At 39.9% G+C, this 20,738-nt stretch overlaps 1 protein-coding gene across 1 annotated transcript in view; it reads right to left on the bottom strand.

Moving 5' to 3' along the window:
- Positions 1–18,940, bottom strand: part of LOC110013682 (asialoglycoprotein receptor 2-like) — a 30,743-nt gene extending 11,803 nt beyond the window's left edge. The window contains exons 1-6 of the mRNA XM_020700152.2: positions 18,812–18,940; positions 18,626–18,727; positions 14,826–14,951; positions 14,123–14,257; positions 12,885–13,030; positions 11,797–11,900 (exon numbers count right to left, since the gene is read on the bottom strand). Coding sequence (XP_020555811.1) covers positions 11,797–11,900; positions 12,885–13,030; positions 14,123–14,257; positions 14,826–14,951; positions 18,626–18,727; positions 18,812–18,881 — 683 coding nt within the window. The 5' untranslated portion in view covers positions 18,882–18,940. The remainder of the gene's footprint in view (positions 1–11,796; positions 11,901–12,884; positions 13,031–14,122; positions 14,258–14,825; positions 14,952–18,625; positions 18,728–18,811) is intronic.
- Positions 18,941–20,738: the final 1,798 nt, after the last annotated feature.

Below are 20,738 nucleotides of genomic sequence, written 5' to 3'. Positions count from 1 at the left end.
AGTTTTACCAGCTCTTCACACAACACGAGTAACTACAACCAACCAGGGGCTTCGAAACTAGCCGGCTTTCGACTCAAGTTGTGTCTGCCTGTGTGAGTGAACTTCAAGCCGGTGTCGGTTCAAGCTAGCGCCTGTAGCCATGCCGGATTTACAGCAGCAAAGAAAGTTTAATAAAAAGTATTGATTTGGAGACGGGGATTTGTTTAAACACTGATGCTATGCTATGCTAACTAGCTAGTTGTTCCGTGTGCTGCCTTTATGTAAACGCGATCCGGGTTAAAGTTTAGACACAGTCTTTTCACAACCCAGACTTTAAGACGGGGTGGATATGTGCAACAAAGTTAATTCATATGACATTCATGAAAACGGCATTTTTTAAATATAACAGACGTGAATCCACTGTTGAATGAAAGCAGCCTCATTAAATTTCTAACGTTAGAACCCGTATTGTGCTGAAAAGCCCTGTGAGACTGTGTCAGAGTGACAGCACTAAATAACCCGTATCTTTAATTCCAATGACGTAATGACAAGAATCCCAAACATTATGTTTTTAGGCTGTTTTGTAGTCGATAAATAGTCACAGAAAGGGCGGATGGGAGAAATATGCTGTCAACAGTGATTAGAGTAGAAGTTACTGTAAGTATTACACACAGGTTTCCTGTGATCAGTGTCTTGTCTCTGATTTTTTTTTTTTAAAGCTGTTCTTTACTACAAGCTCAAGTTATCATAGCACGAGTGTTTTAAAAAATTCCCCTTTCTAATATTTGAAAATTATGTAATTTAATCTCAGACAGCTAAATGATCTAATCCATGTTTGTCGTGTTTTTATTTATTCTCTAGGAATTGCTGAAGCGTGACATCCTAAATACCTTTCTATTCTATTCTATTTGATATTTTATTATCCTATTGTATTACTGTTTTATCAATTGGGAATTTAGCATTTTTGCCCCTGTAAATATCTGTCAGTTGAAAGTATTTGTACTTGTATTCCATAGAACTTGCACCTGAAGATGGCAGACAACAACTGTGCAGACTTGGCCTTCTTCAGTGACGCTGTGAACGTGTATGGCTTTCCTCTGAGGTATTCATGTTATTCATAAAGAAATCTTTATTCACATATCAGGCAGTATAAGCACTTGGTTATTTGTACAAAAATAAAATAACTTTTTTTAGACTCCTCTGAAAACAGAGGCAACTCTAAAACTCTTTCCCCTCATGAACAACATTTTACCCCCCCTTAACAGTCTCTCTCGCCTCAATGTTTCCCCCAGTGTTACATGTAACCCACTCCTGCAATTTATCTAACCTAGAAATTCTACTTATTGGCAACATACATAAGAACACTACATTTTAAATTGATGTGTACCGTATCTGCGATGCATTTGTAATTATGTGTTTGAGACATGATTTTCATGTTATAGTCAGGGTGAGAGGAGATCACTGAGGTGAAAATGTGGGCATAGCTGAGTTGATGCTCACAGTACGTAGAACTGACACAAACAGCTTCATTGTGGGAAAAGTGTACACAATCAACGGTGAGTTGAACCTAGTTTTAGACGCTTTAATATATACATAAAAGTGAATGATGTATTAAAAATAAATCTGACAATATAATATTTCTTTTTGCTTTTTTCAAATACAGGATTGAGCCCCTCTGGTGTGATGTCTTCATGAGTGTTACTGGTTTATATTACAACATCCTGCACTCTCCTGAGGACCAAGACTTGCTCAATATCAGTAACGTCACGTATTCTGCTGCCATTACATCTTCCTACCACGCATTCAGGCCAGTTTGGATGTCTTTAGTGACGCGTGGGACAGCCATCCAATCAGGACGGAGCAAAGCATGACACCAACGGAGCTGTGGCAGTTGGGCTTGACCCAGAACCCTGTTTCTAATCCCCGGGTAAGTGCTTTATTTCAGTGTTTTTCAACCTTTCTTCACTTGTTCCACGGTCTGACTCCGGACTCTGTGGAGAGCTACACCGCTAAAGACGAGCTTTAGCTGGTATTTTTGTTATAACTGAGCGACTTTATCAGCAGAATTAAGAACAAGGAAGTGAAGACTTTAACCACTTCTGATTGGTCAGACTGATGACATGTGATTAAGCCTTCAAGAATGATTGGCGGAGACAGTTAAAGGGGCGCGACTTTTCCTTACAAGGTTATAGCTGCAGCTAAATCGCGGTACCGTCAACCTTATCAAAATGTATTTTATAGAATTAAATAAACACAAAGAAAAAGTCATTTTAAGATCTTTCATATTCTTAACTTCTCAGTGTTTTATCAGTGCCTGTTTGGATGAACAAAGAGCTGATTTCCTGGAGATGGAAAATGTTTTTAGATCAGTGAAGTACGGGCAATTCCCCACGGCACACTTGACCATCTCCCACGGCACACTAGTGTGCCGCGGCACACACACTGGTTGAAAAACACTGCTTTATTTAATCTCACTGTACTGGACAACTGATTTGTGTGCAGTTCGACTAAAGTGGAAAGTATCAAGAACAGTATAATGAAATCACAATGACTACAAGGAATTTTCATCAAATGAATGAAAAGTATTATTGTTGTGTGGTGCAAACTATTTCCCTAAATTGTTTGGTTTTTAAATCAAGTAGGAAGAATAGCACATCTGCAAGTTCAAAATGCATCACAATGCATGGCATTATGAGCCATCAGCTGTACTAATCTCACTACTTTGTTAAGAGTCACTTATTTGCAAATTAAAAACAGTTATGGAGATATGAGGGCTGCCTGCCAGAAACAATATAAGTCATTATTAGTGGGTCTCTGTTCCTACATAATCTAAAACATTAAAAAAAAAGAGTGCTGTTCATAAACAGTATCTTTCTTTTTTTTTTTTTGTCAGGGTATGCTGGTTCCAGAGATTGAATGGGAGGAGAGTGGATCCATGGCTGAACCTCAACCTGGGATCAATGTCCTGGTATTGGACATTCCCCTTTTAGGTCCACAAATGTTGGAACTGCAAGACGACATCAACTCATTGTTTAATTCAGACCGTTTGGGAGTGGACCTACATCTTTACTGTCCCATTTGTTTAGAATTTAATTTAGGCAACATAATTACATACAGAAGAAGAGAGACTGAGGGGAGGAAGACAGCGTTCAAATCAATACTGCTGTATTGTTCAAGGGACTTCATTGTATGTAAGGATGTTATGAAAATTAGTTCCAGTTTAAATAAAATTCAAATCAGTAGAGATCCCACATTTGCTTAAATTTTGATGTTTTAATCTGTCCATGTTTTCACTGAATTTTACTCTGCAATAAAGGGTGAATGTTTGCAGTTTGTTGTTGTATGACCATCTTTTGTTGTGTAGTATTTAACCAGCTATAAAACCCAGAGAGATGAGGATCTTTTTTGCAAGGGTGACCTGGCCAAGAGGTGTATATGTATATGGTTACAATATAAAATCAATGACATTTGAATTATTAAAAAAATAAAATTAAGGTCCATCAAAGTGACATTGGGCTGAGCAGGGGAGGTGTATTGGGTATCTGTGATTGACAGTGAGATGAACTTGAGGTAATGTAGTCCCACTGCGTGGTACGGAGCAAAGTGATGCCAGTTTCTCCACAGAACCTACTGTGGAAGTTAAAGATTTTTCTCCTCCACCTTCAGATGATCAAGACCGAAGGGAACCGTTTCTGAGTGTTGAAATGACGCTAGCATGAAAGCTAAGAGAATAACGTACAAACAATCCCCAGTGAAACGTTCATTGTAAATCTCATGACCAGTTCAGAGTTCGATGGATTCTATGTCAACTGCATTCAACCACTGTAGCCTTGCTCCCAGGTCCACTGAAAAGTTGCGCAAGCCAGTAAATTTTGACAACCGAAGGCAAATAAACCGACAAGCCATGCTAAAGCTAACACGCCAACGACCGACTGGTACAGAATCAAACTTGGGCTGGGCTTTTGCCACCAGCAGAAAGTGTAAGGGGCCATTCGATTGGCTAAAAGCGAACCCGCCTGATTTGCCGATGAGTTTGATTGACAGATTCACTAGCCAATGGTGACATTAGTCAGCCTGCTCCGTCAGATGAGTATTAATATTCACCGTAGAAAAATCTCTCACACACACGGGGAGATTCACAAACGAGAACGGGATTTTGAATGCACATTCTGCAATTCGAATGATCTGTGAGTTCACATCACATGTGTAACTAAAAATCATGTTTGTGAAGCACTTACTGTGCATTTCTAATACATTTATTGTGAATTTCTAAAATGTTTTTGTGAAAAACAGTGTGCACATTTGTGAGAAACACTTATTGTGCATTTGTAAAACATTTAGTGTGCATTTGTGAAACACAATGTGTGTGTTTGTGAAACACAGGGTGTGCATTTGTGAAACACAATGTGTGCATTTCCAAATTTATTTAGCACATTTGCATAAAATGACATTTGTGAATTGAAGTGTGTGCATTTGTGACTTGGAGTGTGTGCAATTCTGAATTATGAGACTGATCTGGCCTCATAGCACGCAGCTGCAGGGACAGCAATTCGTAGGTACAAACTCTGTGATATAACAGATAATAGTGGCGCAGATTTTTTTTCTTCAAGCACCGCTACTACTGCACGTCCTCCTGGCATTGCATCGCACCCGAGTAGGACTGGTCTAATGACAAAAAAATATATATATTTATTATTAAAGATTTATCTGCGAGCCAGATGTGGTCATCAAAAGAGCCAGATATGGCTCGCGAGCCATAGGTTCCCGACCCCTGATCTTATCCCAAACACTTGTGCAGCATCAAATATGTGATTTAAATCTTTTAATGTTTTGTTTTAACAAACAGATCTTAAAGAAAATCAAACTTTTCACTAATATTTTGCTCCAGAAGATTCACAGATCTCACACACAGGCCTGTTGATAAAATGTCATGAGAAAATCTACAGCTTATATACAATTTCAGGAGATCCTCGGCCATAAATTCACAAATCTGACCAAATAAAAATTAATCGATCCTAAAAAAAAGTAATACTTATTAAAATAGTAAAAAGAGAACATTTTCATCCAAAAAGACAACACTGAAGGTTAAAAGAGCTGGTTCAGCCTCTGAGCCTCGGTAGCAGACACCCTGTTAGATAAATACGGTGGTTTGATTGGTTAGATTCTGGACCAATTAGCAGCTGTTTGATGACAGCTTTGTCAAGCTAAACAGAAACTTAACTCAGCAAAATCAAAGAGGAAAAAAGTGAGATGACACACAACGCATGCAAAAACTATTTTGCGGTGGCAGTTATATCACGTTAAGTCGCACTCAGAATAGTCAGCAAAATCAAAGATGGGAAAAAAGCGAGACTTGACAAAACGCATGCAAAAACATGTTTTGCAAAGTCAAAGTTTTTGAATGCAAAAATAAGTTCCCCAGGTAGGAGCGTTAGGGACTCAGAGGTTGAGCTCTACTGTTAACCCCCCTAACTCTACTGTAACCCCCCCCCCCCCCCCCCTTACATGTTGCAAACTCAATAGACACAGACAAAGCTGAGCTCAGCATTTTAATATCTGATTTGGCTAATCAGATTCAGAACAATGTTGGGAGTTCTCACTCACAGTCCCAAAGCACTTTTCAGAAAGCTCAAAGTTCTCCCGAGCTGAACCTGTCTGGCGTCAAACTTGTACTGCAGTCTGACGAACCACCAATATACAGAAGTGATGGGAGTGACAAATGCTTATGAGTGGGTTCAAATGGTAGAGCTTTTTCTGTCTAAGAAAGCATTTCCAGTTCAACAACAGAAATCTCAAATCTTAGCTAAGTTGTTGGGAAAAGCTAGAGATGCAGTGACAGTGACTTTACGCAATCTTCCGAGACTGACGACTCTCAAATACCTGCTGTATATTCAACATACTCAAGCAGCACTTTGGTGAGCTAGCCTACTCTGCTATGCCCATGGCTGACATCAATGACACCAAGCCGAAAACGAAAGTGTGATGGACAACTGGATCAGGCTGAACAAGGCCATCGAGGTCACTGATGAATGCCTGCCGGGACAAGGTATAATTGTGGTGGACCCAGGCAGGGCGGTGTCAATGATGTTTATTAAGTATTGCTCAGAACCAGTCCTTGCAAACAGGCTAAATTTTAAATCTGCAGAAGAATGGACAACTAGTGAGGTTCAGGAATGCATCACCATGTTCCAGCGGGAAAGTCTGGCTGGAAACCGCCAGTTCTCCTCTTCACCAAGAGTTTTGACTAGTTTCTCCCAGTCTGCTGCTGCTGGCGAGCATGCATGTTGACCAACAGAAAAACCAAACACCCTTCCAGGTTACAACCGTCAAGCATGCAGACTCTGCAGCAGTCAATGCCTTTCCTGCCGACATCTGCACCACCTGACAGCAGTTTTGTTCTAACCCAGCAATAAATGCTTCTACATCTGTCTTGACCCAATCTTTGGGTTTGGGGAGTGACACAGTTATTGGACTGTTTGGTCACTTGCCACAATCCAGCATCATTAAGTTCAGCTCAGCATGCAGCCCTACTCGACTAGCCATGCAGCTCACTCGACTAGCCATGCAGCTCACTTGACTTTCACACTGTAGAAGAAACAATCTTTGTCTAGCGTGCCTCTCTCCTGGACACTGGAAAAAGAACTGTAAATGCAGTTGGTTCCATCTTGGGCAGAGCCGTACTCAGAACTGTGCCTTCTGGAAACTAGGACACTCACGCTCAGAGAGGGGCAGTGTGAGTGATGACACAGAAAACCCTCATCACTAAACCAGACCTTGAGCTTGTCTATGTCAACGCATGCTCTACCGCTCCAGAGGGATACCAGGTTGTAGTTCAAGAGACAACAGAGGTTCCAGCCTTTAGCAAGTTATTCTGGGCCCAGGTTCAGGTTGACAATGTTGAACTGAGAGGCATGATTGATTCAGGGTCCATGGCTTGCACAGTGAGTGAAGGAGCAGTACACAAACTGTTGGAGGCAGGAGCTAAGATTGGAGATCCAAAGTTGGCAGAGCAGGTTCTTCTGGTCGGTTGTGGCGGTAAGCAGACTCATCCAAAGTGTATTTATGACTTTACACTCACTATCTATGGAATGAGGTGCATCCAAAGTGTATTTATGACTTTACACTCACTATCTATGGAATGAGGTGCATTGTTCCTGTCTTGGTGGTTCCTGGCCAGAGAGATGACCTTATAATTGGTTCAAACATTCTAAAGAAGTTGATGAGTGTTCTTAACAATGACAGTAATTATTTGAAACATGTTTCCAATGACTGAAAACACTCTCTTCCTGACTATGAACATTTCCTTGACATGATGTCCTGCTCAGTCAGATGGAGGGGAGCGGACACACCTTCCATCATTTGAACAGTGAGGTTGCCTCGTGCAGTTACTCTTCTTCCACAAAAAGAACATTTGGTGTGGGGGAAACTCCCAAGCAACTCTCCTGTTTCACCTGGCAGCACCATCCTGGTAGAACTCTGCTCTTCTAGAACCAGACCCAGGAACATGTTGGTGGGATGTCTAATCACCTCCATGTAGGGGGACAGATGGGTTCCTTTGAAGATTACCAACCCTCTTAACAGAAATTCAAAAGTTGCTGATGTTTTTACATGTGCTGCCATTGAGGATTTCAGCCTGAACCAGAATCATTGCACCAGCGAGGTTCGAGACTCATACGCTCAACATCGGCCGCCTGTCTCACAGTGATATTAAAGCCAAGCTGGAAGAACTGGGATTGAGTAAGGTTGACATTGCCTCCTGTCAGGCTAGCTCTCATTCCAAGGAGAAACTCTTAGAACAGATAGAGCAGTATGAAGACATCTTTTCACATCACCCCCTTGATTGAGGTGAGACACAGGGTTTTGCTCATCACATCCATCTGACAGACAAATGACCTTGTCGCATGCCATATCGCAGGGTGCCCCAGTTCATTATCTAGAGATATTCTTTATTGATCCCTCATTGGGGAAATTCAATTGCTACAGCAGTTCAGTGCAAGAAAAAGAGAAAGAAAAAAGCAGAGAAGAATGACAGCAATGTGCAAAAGAGACTGAAGGATGTCCAAAATCTGCAAAAATACAAATACAAAATTTGCAAAAAAAATAGAAAAAGTAAAAACTTATATACACTAATACGACATAACGTATGTTATGCGTAATAATAAAATTAAAATATCAGGTTCTGACAGATATATGGAAAAGAAAGGAATCATACGCAAGTCAGTTAGCGAATATGCATCTCTTCTAGTCACGGTCTGGAAGAAGGATGGAAACTTACGGATCTGTACAGATTTCAGATGGCTGAACACATGGACACTGAAGGATGGACAGCCGCTCCCTCACTAGGCTGACTGTCTAGCAGCTCTTGGCGGCAATATGTTTTTTAGCACAATGGACCTGACATCAGGGTTTTATAACATCCCCATATGTGAACATCCCCATGTGTGAAGAACACAAGCACTACACCGCTTTCAGTACACCAGTTGGGTTATACGAGTACAACAGAATGCCCCAAGGACTCTAGAAACTATAATAGCCCTGCATCGTTCATGCGCATGATGTTGAATATCTTTGGAGACCTCAACTTCACCAGTCTACTCTGCTATTTGGATGATCTGCTAGTTTTTGTTCCAACTGAAGGAAGAAGCTCTTCAAAGACTATGTTGTCTTCCAGAAGCTGAGGGATAACCATCTCAAGCATCCTTCTTAGTGATGGTGTTTTTTTTAATCAGAGTTTCATCCTTCGGTGTTCAGCCATTGCAAAACCTCTGTTAGCTCTCATGGCTGGACAGAAGCGGAAGAGCAGACACCCACAAATGAGAAGAGGAATCGTAAAATTCAGGAAATTGACTGAAGCGGACTGGACTCCAGCTTGTGATGAGGCCTTTGAGAAGCTAAAGAGTGCACTCTTGAACTGTGCTGTTATGGCCCGCCCAGATTTCAACAGGCCCTTTATTCTAGATAGATAGACAGACAGACAGACAGACAGACAGACAGACAGACAGACGGACGGACGGACGGACGGACGGACGGACGGACGGACGGACGGACGGACGGACGGACAGACAGACAGACAGACAGACAGACAGACAGACAGACAACTTTATTTATCCATTTGGGAGAATCCATATTCTCTCGGTTGATGCATCTTTAGACGGCCTTGGTACAGTTTTATCTCAGCTCCCTGTAGGTGAAGATAAAGCCCGTCCAGTTGCATTTGCTAGTAAAACCTTATGCAAATCGCAACAATGATACCCTGCTCACCGGCTGGAGTTCATGGCCCTGAAGTGGATCATTACAGAGAAATTCAGTCACTGACTTAAGGGGCACAAATTCCTGGTGTGGACCGATAACAATCATTTGGTTCATGTGCTCACGAAACCAAAGTTGGATGCTTACAAACAACAGTGGGTGGCGAAGCTTTCAGCCTACGACTTTGACCTAAAATACATCCCAGGTCCCAAAAATGTTGTGGCTGATGCTTTGAGCCGGGAACCTTTTGCCTCACCCGTCAGTGACAGGCTCTTGAAGGAAAATACGTCAATCTAGGAAGGTGATGGGGCTGAGGTTAACATGGTGCAAGATGCTTGCAGACTCGGTCTCCAACATAACCAAAAAGTTCAGCTTCTGCACACCACCATCCCCACCCCAAGATCAGTTGGTTCGCCAGAGATTAATGCAGTTTTCCAGCACCATGATCACTAGCAAAGAGGTGCAGAAACTCAAGCTGTTTGTCTCCTTCAACATGTGCAATGACTGCAGCCCACCAATCCTGAGCCTCTGCCTGTCCTCCAATTCGCTCAAAGTGAAAGATGGCAAAGACAGGATGTCACAGTCTCAAAGCTGCTGCCATTTGTCATCCGAAAAATGCGCCCCTCAAGATGTGAAGGTCCAGATTTACTCCCAACCAGCTAACTCTGTTAAAGTCTTAGGAGAGTCATACTCAGAGATGGACAACTGTATAGGGAATCCAACAACCAAGATGAAGAGGCTCCAGTTTGTCCTGCCCGCTGACCTCAGGAAAAAGGTTCTGGAAGGTGTCCATGATTTAGCTGGTCATCAGGGCCAGGCTAGGACTCCCCATCTTTCCAGGCAGCGGTTCTTTTGGCCATACATGGAACGAGACATCTCTGACTATGTCCTGTGTTTTCGCCAAGACTCCAGAACCAACCACTCGTGCTCCGCTAGAGAGCATAGGCTCCAATTGAACTAGGCTGTATTGACTTTTGGTCAGTGGAGGACAAGAACAAGCGTGCTGTGGAAGTGTGACTAGTCACTTCACGAAGATGGTCCATGCTTTTCCATGTCACATCCAGTCGGTGAAACAAGTTGGGAAAAAGCTCTGGGACAATGTGTTTTGCTTATATGGCTTCCCTGAGCGTATTCATTCTGACCAGGGGGGCAATTTTGAAAGTAAATTGTTGGCAGAACTCCTGCGCTTGTCAGGTGTAGCCAAATCGCACACCATTGCCTACCACCCTATGGGCAACGGAGGAACAGAGCGTTTCAACCGCACATTAGGCAACATGATCAGGGCACTGCCCTCAAGAACCAAGCAGGATTGGCCTCAGCACATCCAGACCTTGACGTTTGCTTATAATACCACTGTCCATGAGACCACAGGGTTTGCCCCTTTTTACTTGATGTTTGGTCGTGTTCCTTGACTTCCAGTAGACATAGTGTTCCAGTCAGTTGTTCATGACTCTGATGTGACTGATTTCACCACCTATTCAGCCACACTTCTAACAAACCTTGCAGATGCTGCAAAAGTGGCTCAGCAGCATGCCATTCATCAGCAAGAACATCAGGCAAAGGGATACAACAAGAAAATCAAGGGTGTTGCCCTCCAGATTGGTGACAGAGTGCTCCAGCCAATAGAGGTGAACGTGGCAAGAAGAAACTGGCTGACAAATGGGAACCTACTGTCTACACAGTTGTAGCCAGTCAACCACGACTGCATTTCTATTAAATAAAGGATTCGAATGGATGCTGCAAAGTTGTGCACAGAAATCTGCTCTTTGACATAAGTGTTGTTAGTTTGTTGCAATTATAACTTACAAAGTTAAGAATTGTGTGGTGTAAATTTTCCATAGTTTGTGTTGCCTTATTTATTTTTTAGCCGCTCTATATGAGCTAATGTGCAGTTTTTTGGGAGCCATGTTGAGGTTCGCGCCATTTTTCATTGATGTTTAAGTAAACTGTTTTTTTTCAATGATGTTTAAGTAAACTGTTTTTCTTTCTTTTTTTGCATTTTTCAATTGTTAAGGGGGATATACACGGAAGAAACTCTGGACAGTATTGTTAATTTTCGTTTTCTGTTAACCAGGTACGGTGCAGTTTTCTCATTCATCGTGTTCTTTTTGTTTTACTTTACATGCTGTGGGGGGAGGTGCTGCGTGTACTCAGACTGCTACGAGCTGTGGCTGAGGGGGGAAAAACAGAAGAAACTCTGCACAGCATTGTTAATTTTAGTTTTCTGTTAACCGAGAGTAACCCTTGTGCTATCCTAGGCACTTTACCATTGGGAGTTGGGTCATCTAGACCCACTAGACAGTGCTCTGAACCTTTTTTCTTCAATGATTTGTGATCTTCACTGGCGTCCATGGATTACATGAAATCTTTCCACCTTTATCCACCTTTGTCATGGTAGGAATAACACGTCAATGTAAGGGTGGGGTCATCTAAGATAGCACAAGGGTTAAGGAGATTGACTCAGCATTCAAGCGTGGTCTTTTATTCACTGGAACACAACGCAGAGCAGAAAACTCCACCCAGTTACACACCCATTCACACACACACTGATCCAGAGTGAACACTCACGTCAGATTTAGAGAACTTCCATCAACCGATTTCCAGGTCCCCTCCAAGTCTCTGTCAGTCAGTCCAATCCAAACTTGTTGCTTTTTCAATGCAGAAATAAATTCCTGCAAAAAAACATTTGCTGCTCAACAGATTGTCAAAATACTTACAAATGAGATGTTTGTAAAAAGTTTAACTTAACTGAAGGCAATATTCAATATTCATATTTTTAAGAAAAAAAACGTTAAAAATAAGGTTTATCAAATAAACTACTGTTAAATTAAATTATATTGCAGGAATAAGCACAATTTATTTCATGTGAAATGTGGTATTAAAGGTTAAAAGTGATCTTGTTCTAGGATTCCAGGCTAACATGAAGCAGTTCTGTGATCAGCCTTCTAAGAATGATGAATTTGTATGAGTGACAGTGAGTTTAAAATTAAACCTGATTACATCATATGGCCACATTTTCTCTGTCTTCCTCTATTTTTAATAAATAGTACGATGACCAAACTTCTTCTCACTGAAACCAAACCAAAAAAACTTCAGTTGAATAACCACATTTAATCTAAATATATATGCTTTTAGAAATATTTGACATTCATAGATGTTCAATAGCGAAAATTGAGACTCTGGTATTTCAGCTGGGATTAGGTCTGGCCTGAAACCAAGTAATCCTTTTTTTAAATAGATTTACTTCTGTGCTTTGAACATTTCCTGTGACATAACCTACACCCAGCTGTTTATTGGACCATTCACCTAACACACATGTTTAGAATACTCTGGTAAACAAAAAGGGTTTCCTGGTTGACTTCATAAATACATTTACATTGTAAAGCCTAATTCACACCAGGGTTTATTTCATTGAATGATCCACTTTCTTTGACAAAAGTTAAAACCTCACCTGATTTCTAATGTGGATCAGACAATCAAATCCTGATTGAATTTTTTTTTTTTTTTACATTTTTACAGTTCTAGGGAGTTGCTTCAGTCTTTTAATTGGACATAAATTACATTAAGAATCTGTCCAAATCCAATCACATGGATGCTTAAACGTTTTGTTGATTTGTAAATTTTAATGTTCTCCGAAATATACCAAAATAAAATACATTTTCCTCTTCAGTGTTTATCACCACCAGATCAGCTCCTCTGGCTCTGCAGAACTCTCTTGCTTCATCCCAGGTCTTAGACTCTTCAGATAAGAAGTAACAAGAGGAACCAAATCCGATCCATTTCTTGGGACATCTTGTTTTCCCTGGAACACATTGGAAATTTTAAGCGAGACAAAATATGAACAAATTATTTGAAACAAGCAGTTTTTATTTCTTTTTATTTATCGGCAGCTGGATCCGAATGGGTTTAAAAGTCACTTTCTGTTCCTCGTGATTTGTGTCAAAAATGGTTTCAGCAACTGTCAGGTATACTTTTATGCAGCAGTAGCAAGAATGTGAGAATCTGGCTTGTTCTATGCTCTGACATCAACAATCAGGAAGTGTCTGTCTTCAATTCCTTTGGACAAAAGAAAACTTCTACTTCAATTCGGATTGTACTTTTGTTGCATCTACTTCTGTAACTTGAGTTTTAGCCAAAGCATTATTATTAAACTAAAATCAAGTGTAATTATACCAGTAAGGTATTAAGAGAATCAGAGAATCCATTGGAATTTGAGCCCTCTGGGTGCCAGTGTTTTTTTTTTTTTAACCCAAGGTATTTTTATTGAGTTTTACATTATACAAACACAATTACAGAGTTCTGTAAATCTGAAAGACAAATTACTAAAAGAAGTGTTTATAATAAAACTGAGGAAAGGAAACAAAAAAAACAACAAAAAAAACAAAAACATAATACGTAAGAATAATAAATAAAATTAACAAAATACCCCATACCATTCCCTGTCACTGCCACCGTCAAGCCATCACTCCATCACGCACAACCTGTACTATATGCTACCACATGCAGCTAAGCTGTTGTAGGCTTTTATGACTAAAGAGCTGGAAATGTTCTCAAAAAGGGACCCCATAAATCTTAAAATATGTCAAGAGACTTTTGGAGTGAACATCTAATTTTATCCAGTTTTAAACAGGACATGATATCCTGTAGCCACTGTGAATGAGACGGGGGAGAGGCATCTTTCCATTTAAGCAGTATTGCACGTCGTGCCAGGAGTGATGCAAAGGCTATACCCTGCCAGTGGTTTAAAACAAAAAATCTGATCAATCAATCAATTGTCCTTTTACTGTTGCGCAATCATGCACACACTGGCCCCTGGGGGGCTATTTAGGAATGCTACATGGTATAGCTGCATCTTCACAAATGTACATTTTGAATACAGGATATTAATACTTACTCTGTCTAAAGTCCATCAGCTTCTTGGTTGTTTCAATGAGGCTGGAATTCATCCTCTCAATAACAGCATTCAGATGTTCAGTCAGATTGTCTTTTTTGTCAGAGATTTCTGACAAATGTCTTACTGACTCACCATCTGAAATGAAGTCAGGCCAAAAGAAAAAACTTGTTTTTTTTAGTATTTTAAATAGTATTTATAATATATCTTTTAAATTTGGAGCCACGTCTCCACTTGGTTTGAGTCCCCATTTTTTTAGTGTGTGCCTGAACTCTGCCTGACATACAGGATCTGAATGTGTTTAAAGGTTCTGCAGAAATTCATAGAAAGTCACTTTCTGTTCCTTATGATTGATGTCAAAAATGGTTTCAGCACGTCAGCTATATTTTTATGCAGCAGCAGCAACAATGTGAGAATCTGGCTTTTTCTGTGCTCTAACACCAACAATAAAGTGTTTGTCTCCAATTTGTTTTGGACAAAAGAAAACTACTAGTTTAATTGGGATTACTTTTGTTGTATCTATTTCTGTAATTTTATGGTTTTAGCAAAAGCATTATTATTAAACTGAAAGTTTAGTGTAATTATCCTAGAAAGGTATCAATGATTCATGGAAGAGCTATGATTGCAAACAAAATTGTTGATCATATTGTGTACTGTACATCTTCATCTTACCAAATGTACATATTTAAAGGATTATCAGACTTACAGTCCATCAGCTTCTTGGTTGTTTCAATGAGGCTGGAATTCATCCTCTCAATAACAGCATTCAGATGCTCAGTCAGATTGTCTTTGTTGTCAGAGATTTCTGACAAATGTCTTACTGTGTCACCATCTGAAATGAAATCAGGCCAAAATAAAAACATCATAAGTGACTTAATCAGAATGGATGGTGGAACAATTACAGTTAGCTAACAGACTATAAGAGTAAAGGTGCAGAGAAAATATTAACATTATTACCCAACATGCAGACATAGACTGTAAAAATGGGTGCATAAAGACAGATCTTCATGGAAAAAAATGAACCACAAAACAAGTTAAATAATGCTTTTTTGAACTGATATTTACTCAACTATTTGAGACTGATTTGTTACACGAGTCTTTGAACCAAATTTGTTTGTCCATAGTATCAGTTTATAAAGATTTTTAAGGTCCTGCTTCAATAAAGGCTAAAACGTCAAATATAACACAGATATTCTGACTTGTGGACGTAGCTTGTTCAACCAGCTGAAGACTCTTTAGAGAAGTTTCAAAACTGCCAGATAGTAAGAAAAAAAAAAAAGTAAGGTTTATGTGGTGCAGCCTGATAATTTTACCTAATAGAGGCAAGTAAAGTCAAAAGCACATTAGACCAAGCACAGAGCCCTGTGTTACACCACAACTAACACTGCTGTATGAGGAAGACTTATTTACATGATCAGATAAAAAATGTCTTAGAACAGCTTTGAGCAGTTCCTGTTAAAGACGTTTTCCAATATCTACAGCAAAATGTTTTGATCAAGTGGGTCTAATGAAGCACTGAGGCCTAAAGAACATTTACAAATGTTATCCAACATTGTCTGCACTGATGTAAAATGATGAATTTATAAACTTCAGTAAACCAATTCCACTATCCACATTCTGAAAGACTTTTGTTTGGTTCTTACTAAATGGCCCTTTAGCTACCCAGAATGTATTGCATATAGTTATATACAGTAATATTATAATTTGTTTGACAAATATTGCATGTAGCATTGTTTTAGCCCTGGATGATGTTACTGCAGCTTTTTGTTGAATATTTTTCTGTAGAACTATCAGTGACTTAAGCAGAATGGATGGTGAAAAAGTGCAGTTAGCTAACAGACTATAAGAGAAAAGGTGCACAGAAACTATTAAACATTATTACCCAACATGCAGACATATAGACTCTAAAAAATGAGTGCATAAAGACAGATCTTCATGGAAAAAAAGAACCACAAATCAAGTTTAACCTTTCTTTTGTTAGTTGATAAAACATTAGTGAGACTGACTTGTTAGCCATAGTGGAGTTTGGAGTGTGACTGTTTGAGGTTGTGGACAGGTTTCTTTTATATAGATAACTAGTTCAAACTGGTACCTTTAATACAGGTAATGAGTGGAGGGCAGAGGATCCTCTTACATAAGAACTTACAGGTCTGTGAAACCAGAAATCTTGCTTGTTTGTAGATGACCAAATACCTTTTTTTCCACCATAGTTTTCAAATACATTCTTTAAAATCAGACAATGTGATTTTCTCTTTTTGTCTCTTATAGTTGAGGTTATAGTTGGTGAAAATTACAGACCTCTCTCACCTTTTTATCTGGGAGAACTTACTGAATTTGTGGCTAACTAAATACTTTTTTGTCCCCTTGTAAAACAGATCCTCATCTGACCTTTGGCCGTTGCCTGTTTGAACACTTGTTCAACCAGTTTTTTTAGAGAAGTTGTAAAATTGCCAGATAGTGAGATTGTTTTATTATTTTATTTATTATTCAGTGCTGCCTACTAATGTTACCTAATAGAGGCATGCAAAGATAAAACCACATTAGACCAAGCACAGAGCCCTGTGCGACACCAGACCTAACTCTGTTCAAGTGGGTCAAATGAAGCACTAATGCCTAAAAACTTTTACAAAAGTGATCTAATATTGATCTCACTGAAGTAAAAGTATAAAGCAACATAATTAACTTTCTCTTACAGCAAAATTTTTCACTGTACAGTAAGAGTGGACAAGTGGACAGGATAGGTTCCTGCATCGCCGTGACCCCAAAAAAGGATAAAACAGGTTTAGAAGATGAATATTATATTAAATTATTTAATTTGAAAAAAATCAGCTAATTTTATTTAACTGAGCAAAAACCCTTATAGTCATCAACAACATATCCCTGAAAATGATTGGTTTCTTTGCTATTTGACTGAAATAGATGTCAGAAAAAAATGAAGACCTATTCAAGACCTTAACTGACTTTAGATAAAATTATATTTATAATTCAGCTAAAACAACCGAATTTGGATTCTTTGACCTTTTTGCACAACGGTCCAGTTTGACTTCTTCATCAAAATTACACGTATAAATCCCACCTCTTCCTGTTATTTACTTTTTTTTTTGCAACTTTAATTTAAACTGTTGAAATTTATTTTAAAATGTTACAAATGTTTTTGCTTACACAGCTCCCTGTTATATAAACACAATATGAATTTAAACGAAGACAATTAAACAAGTTAAAAAATGAACATTATAGAATCCACATATATGGACACTAATAAAACATCACATAAACAGACCCATACAACACCACAGGATGATTGTTTCAGGTTTTCTACATTTCAACTTCCATTCATCTGTTTTCTATTCCAGCTTGTGAGGGTTGCTGGAGCTTATCACTGCTGCTTTAGGAGGAGTGCAAGTTACACCCAATTGTAGTCCATTACAGACTCACACATAATAGAAAATTAGGCCGCATTTCCACTGCATTGTTCAAGTGACCCATTTTTTCCTCTCATGTGGCACAGATCAGATATGACCGGTGAACGTGTGAGCAGGACAAATGCGCATGGATTCCGATTTTCTCAGATCGGATTCAGGCCTCATTCCTATGTGGAAATAAATCGGATACGTGCATTTGCGTGTGCCATGTAAGCAGACAAATCGGATATTCCCCAGTAAATGCGAGTCGTACATCAGTGACGTCAACTCAGGACACCACCAACTCAGATCACATGACTTATTATGGGTGCTTTTGTGCGCTGATTTTGCTGTTCGAGGACAGCTGGAGCCCCATCAGCGTGTTACCTTTCAGCCTCAGAATTTAACCGTAGTCGGAAACCGCTGTTATTTCCGGTCCGGTCCCGGTCGGGACGCAAACGGTAACTAATGAAGCGGGACACCGATGCTATGGAACAGGCTAGAAGCCGTTTATTTCTTTGCTAGGATCAAACTGGTAGTCCAGCACAATGTCTGCAAACACTTCCTCATTCAAAACTCAGCGAGAGTACATTAGCCAGCCGAGCAGCTCTTCTTCTTCCTGTCCCGCGCATCCCCTCTCGTGAGCCTGCCTCATCCAGGAGCGCCAAGGCAACGCCTCTTTCCGTCGCTGCGTTGCCTCCATGAAAACCGCAGTCACAGAACAGAAACACAACAAAAAGGGGAGGGTTTTGCCATGCTAAACGTTTGCCGTTTGGACCAACATGCATCTTCTAAATGTGCTTTTATTACTGTTATGATTATTATTAAATTCAGCTACGAAGCATGTTTTAGGGCCGTTAGAGGAAGCTGGAGAACCAGGAGAAAACCCACACATACACATGGAGATCATGCAAACTCCACACAGAAAGGACCAGCTGGAGCTTAACCATTTAAAATGAAAGTGCAAACGTCTACATTATCATGCGGTCTTACATGCCACAATTTAATAAAGTTTAAAAAAAAAAAACATTTTCGACTTGAATGTAAAAGAAAAAAAAAAAAAAACTCATTGTCACATTTGGTCTGTTCTGAGTTAAATACTCACAGAGAAGGCCGAGAATGATGACTCCAGCCAGAAGAAGAACACTCAGCATCACCATGAAAGTAATAACACCGAGATAGAATCTCCTGGTGGACTTGATGGAAGCTGAAGAGGGAAAATTAAAACTGAAACCACAATAGAAAATCATAAAGTAATTTCATTTTGTTTTATCAGTGAGTTCTCTCTTACCTGGTGGATTTGATAGAGAAAATTTGCAGACAGGATCTTCAGGTTCAAAATTTTCATAAATGGCTTCCATTATAAAGATGTAAAGTCTAAGAACTTGTGAAGTGTGTAACAGACTGACTTGTAAACTGAACAGCTTTTCCTGTCTGAGGTTATTATTGAAGTGATAGGAAGTAAATGTCATGTGACAGTAGTTGCATTGCGACAGAAAGCTTGGGTATGGTGAATGTGTGAAAGTGGGGTGAATAAAACAGAATTTCTACTAAGTTTAGCTTTTACTTTTTGTCCTTTCTAACTTCTAAGTGTTAAACAGCTAAGCAAACAAATAAGAGCTGATGACCAGATTTTACTGTTACAACAGGTGGTAATGTATCTTCAGAAATACAAATAGCAACACATTCTAGTCCGATGGTCGTTGTTCATAATTGTGTGTCAATTAAATATTTTCTTATAATTCCCACTTCTTCTTTTACTGATTTTGTCTTCTTTATGGACAATTTGGACTTAGAAGTTTCTGACTTGATCAACCTTGTCACTCATTCATTCACCTGATTCTGCTGCTGTAGCCCATCTGCCTCGATGTTGGAAGTGTTCAGAGATGCTCTTGCTAAATGATAAATTGCGTTTATTTGTGTAGCGCTTTTCTGCCTTCTTCTAAGACCCAAAGTGCTTTACAGTCACAGTCCCATTCACACAAATACCTCAGCTGTAACCAGTTGTTATTTGAGTTTCTCGTACCTTTTTATCAGCTGAATACGGTGCCTGACAGGGGTCACACTACATACAAAATATAACAACACAATGGCATTACCTGAAGCACAACAAAATTAGTATTTTTTTTAACTTGTCCTGTCCAACAACTGGGTAAACAGATGAGAGCTGAAGGCCTATTGTGTTGGACATATTTTATTTTAACAACAGGGGTTATAAATCTTCTGACAAACCAGAGGTATGTCTGAATAAACCCCTTTTGTAATCGAGGCCAAACTTTATGCATTTATTCACCAAACGGAAAAGGAAAGGAGGGAGGAAGAGAGAGGGATATTAGAGAAGGGTGATAGGAGGGGGGGGGGGGGGGGGGGCGTAAAACCATGAAACAGCATAAAGCAACAAGTTTCTGGATGGTTATACTCATTACAGTGAGGTTCAGATGTAATACAAGTCTATAAGGGCGGGGCCAGTCCAAACACACACTCTGATTAGAGGTAAGATCTTGAGCCCTCGGGCCGGGTCAGGGACTAAATTGACAATAATTACGTTCGGGTCGGGTCGGGCCGGGCTTCTCTCTCGCTGACTTTTTAAATAAATAAATGTTTATAAAAATGTATACTAAAACGATGTGTGGATACTAAACTAAGGAATACTTGTTATAAATAAATAATTTGGTTAAAACAGAGAAGGCGCTGTATTTCTCCACGTAATTAAGCAAGTGCGCATCAAGATCTTTCTTTCACTCTCTTTGTCTGGTCTCTTATTCTTTGTTCCAGCTTTATTTCGCTGTGCAAATGCATTTATCATGATCATAAAAATATGTAGATTATTTTGACCTTAAGGGGCTGCACGGTGGCGCAGTGGTTAGCGCTCCTGCCTCACAGCAAGAAGGCCCCCGGTTCAAGTCCCGGCTGGGGGACATGAAAAACACAATATCAATGGGGGACCTTTCTGTGTGGAGTTTGCATGTTCTCCCCGTGCATGTGTGGGTTCTCTCTGGGAACTCCGGCTTCCTCCCACCGTCCAAAAACATGCTTCATAGGTTGATTGGCAACTCTAAATTGACCATAGGTATGACTGTGAGAGTGAATGGATGTGTGATTGAGGATATTCTACCCTGCGACAGACTGACGACCAGTCCAGGGCATCCCCTGCCTACGCCCAAGTGGCCGGGATAGGCTCCAGCAACCCTGTGACCCCGAAAGGGATCAAACGGTAA

Source organism: Oryzias latipes, chromosome 21 (genome assembly GCF_002234675.1).
Source record: "Oryzias latipes chromosome 21, ASM223467v1".
Classification (NCBI taxonomy): Eukaryota; Metazoa; Chordata; class Actinopteri; order Beloniformes; family Adrianichthyidae; genus Oryzias; species Oryzias latipes.
The sequence above is the reverse complement of the archived record's forward strand: the minus strand, read 5'-3'. Positions and strand labels throughout refer to the sequence as shown.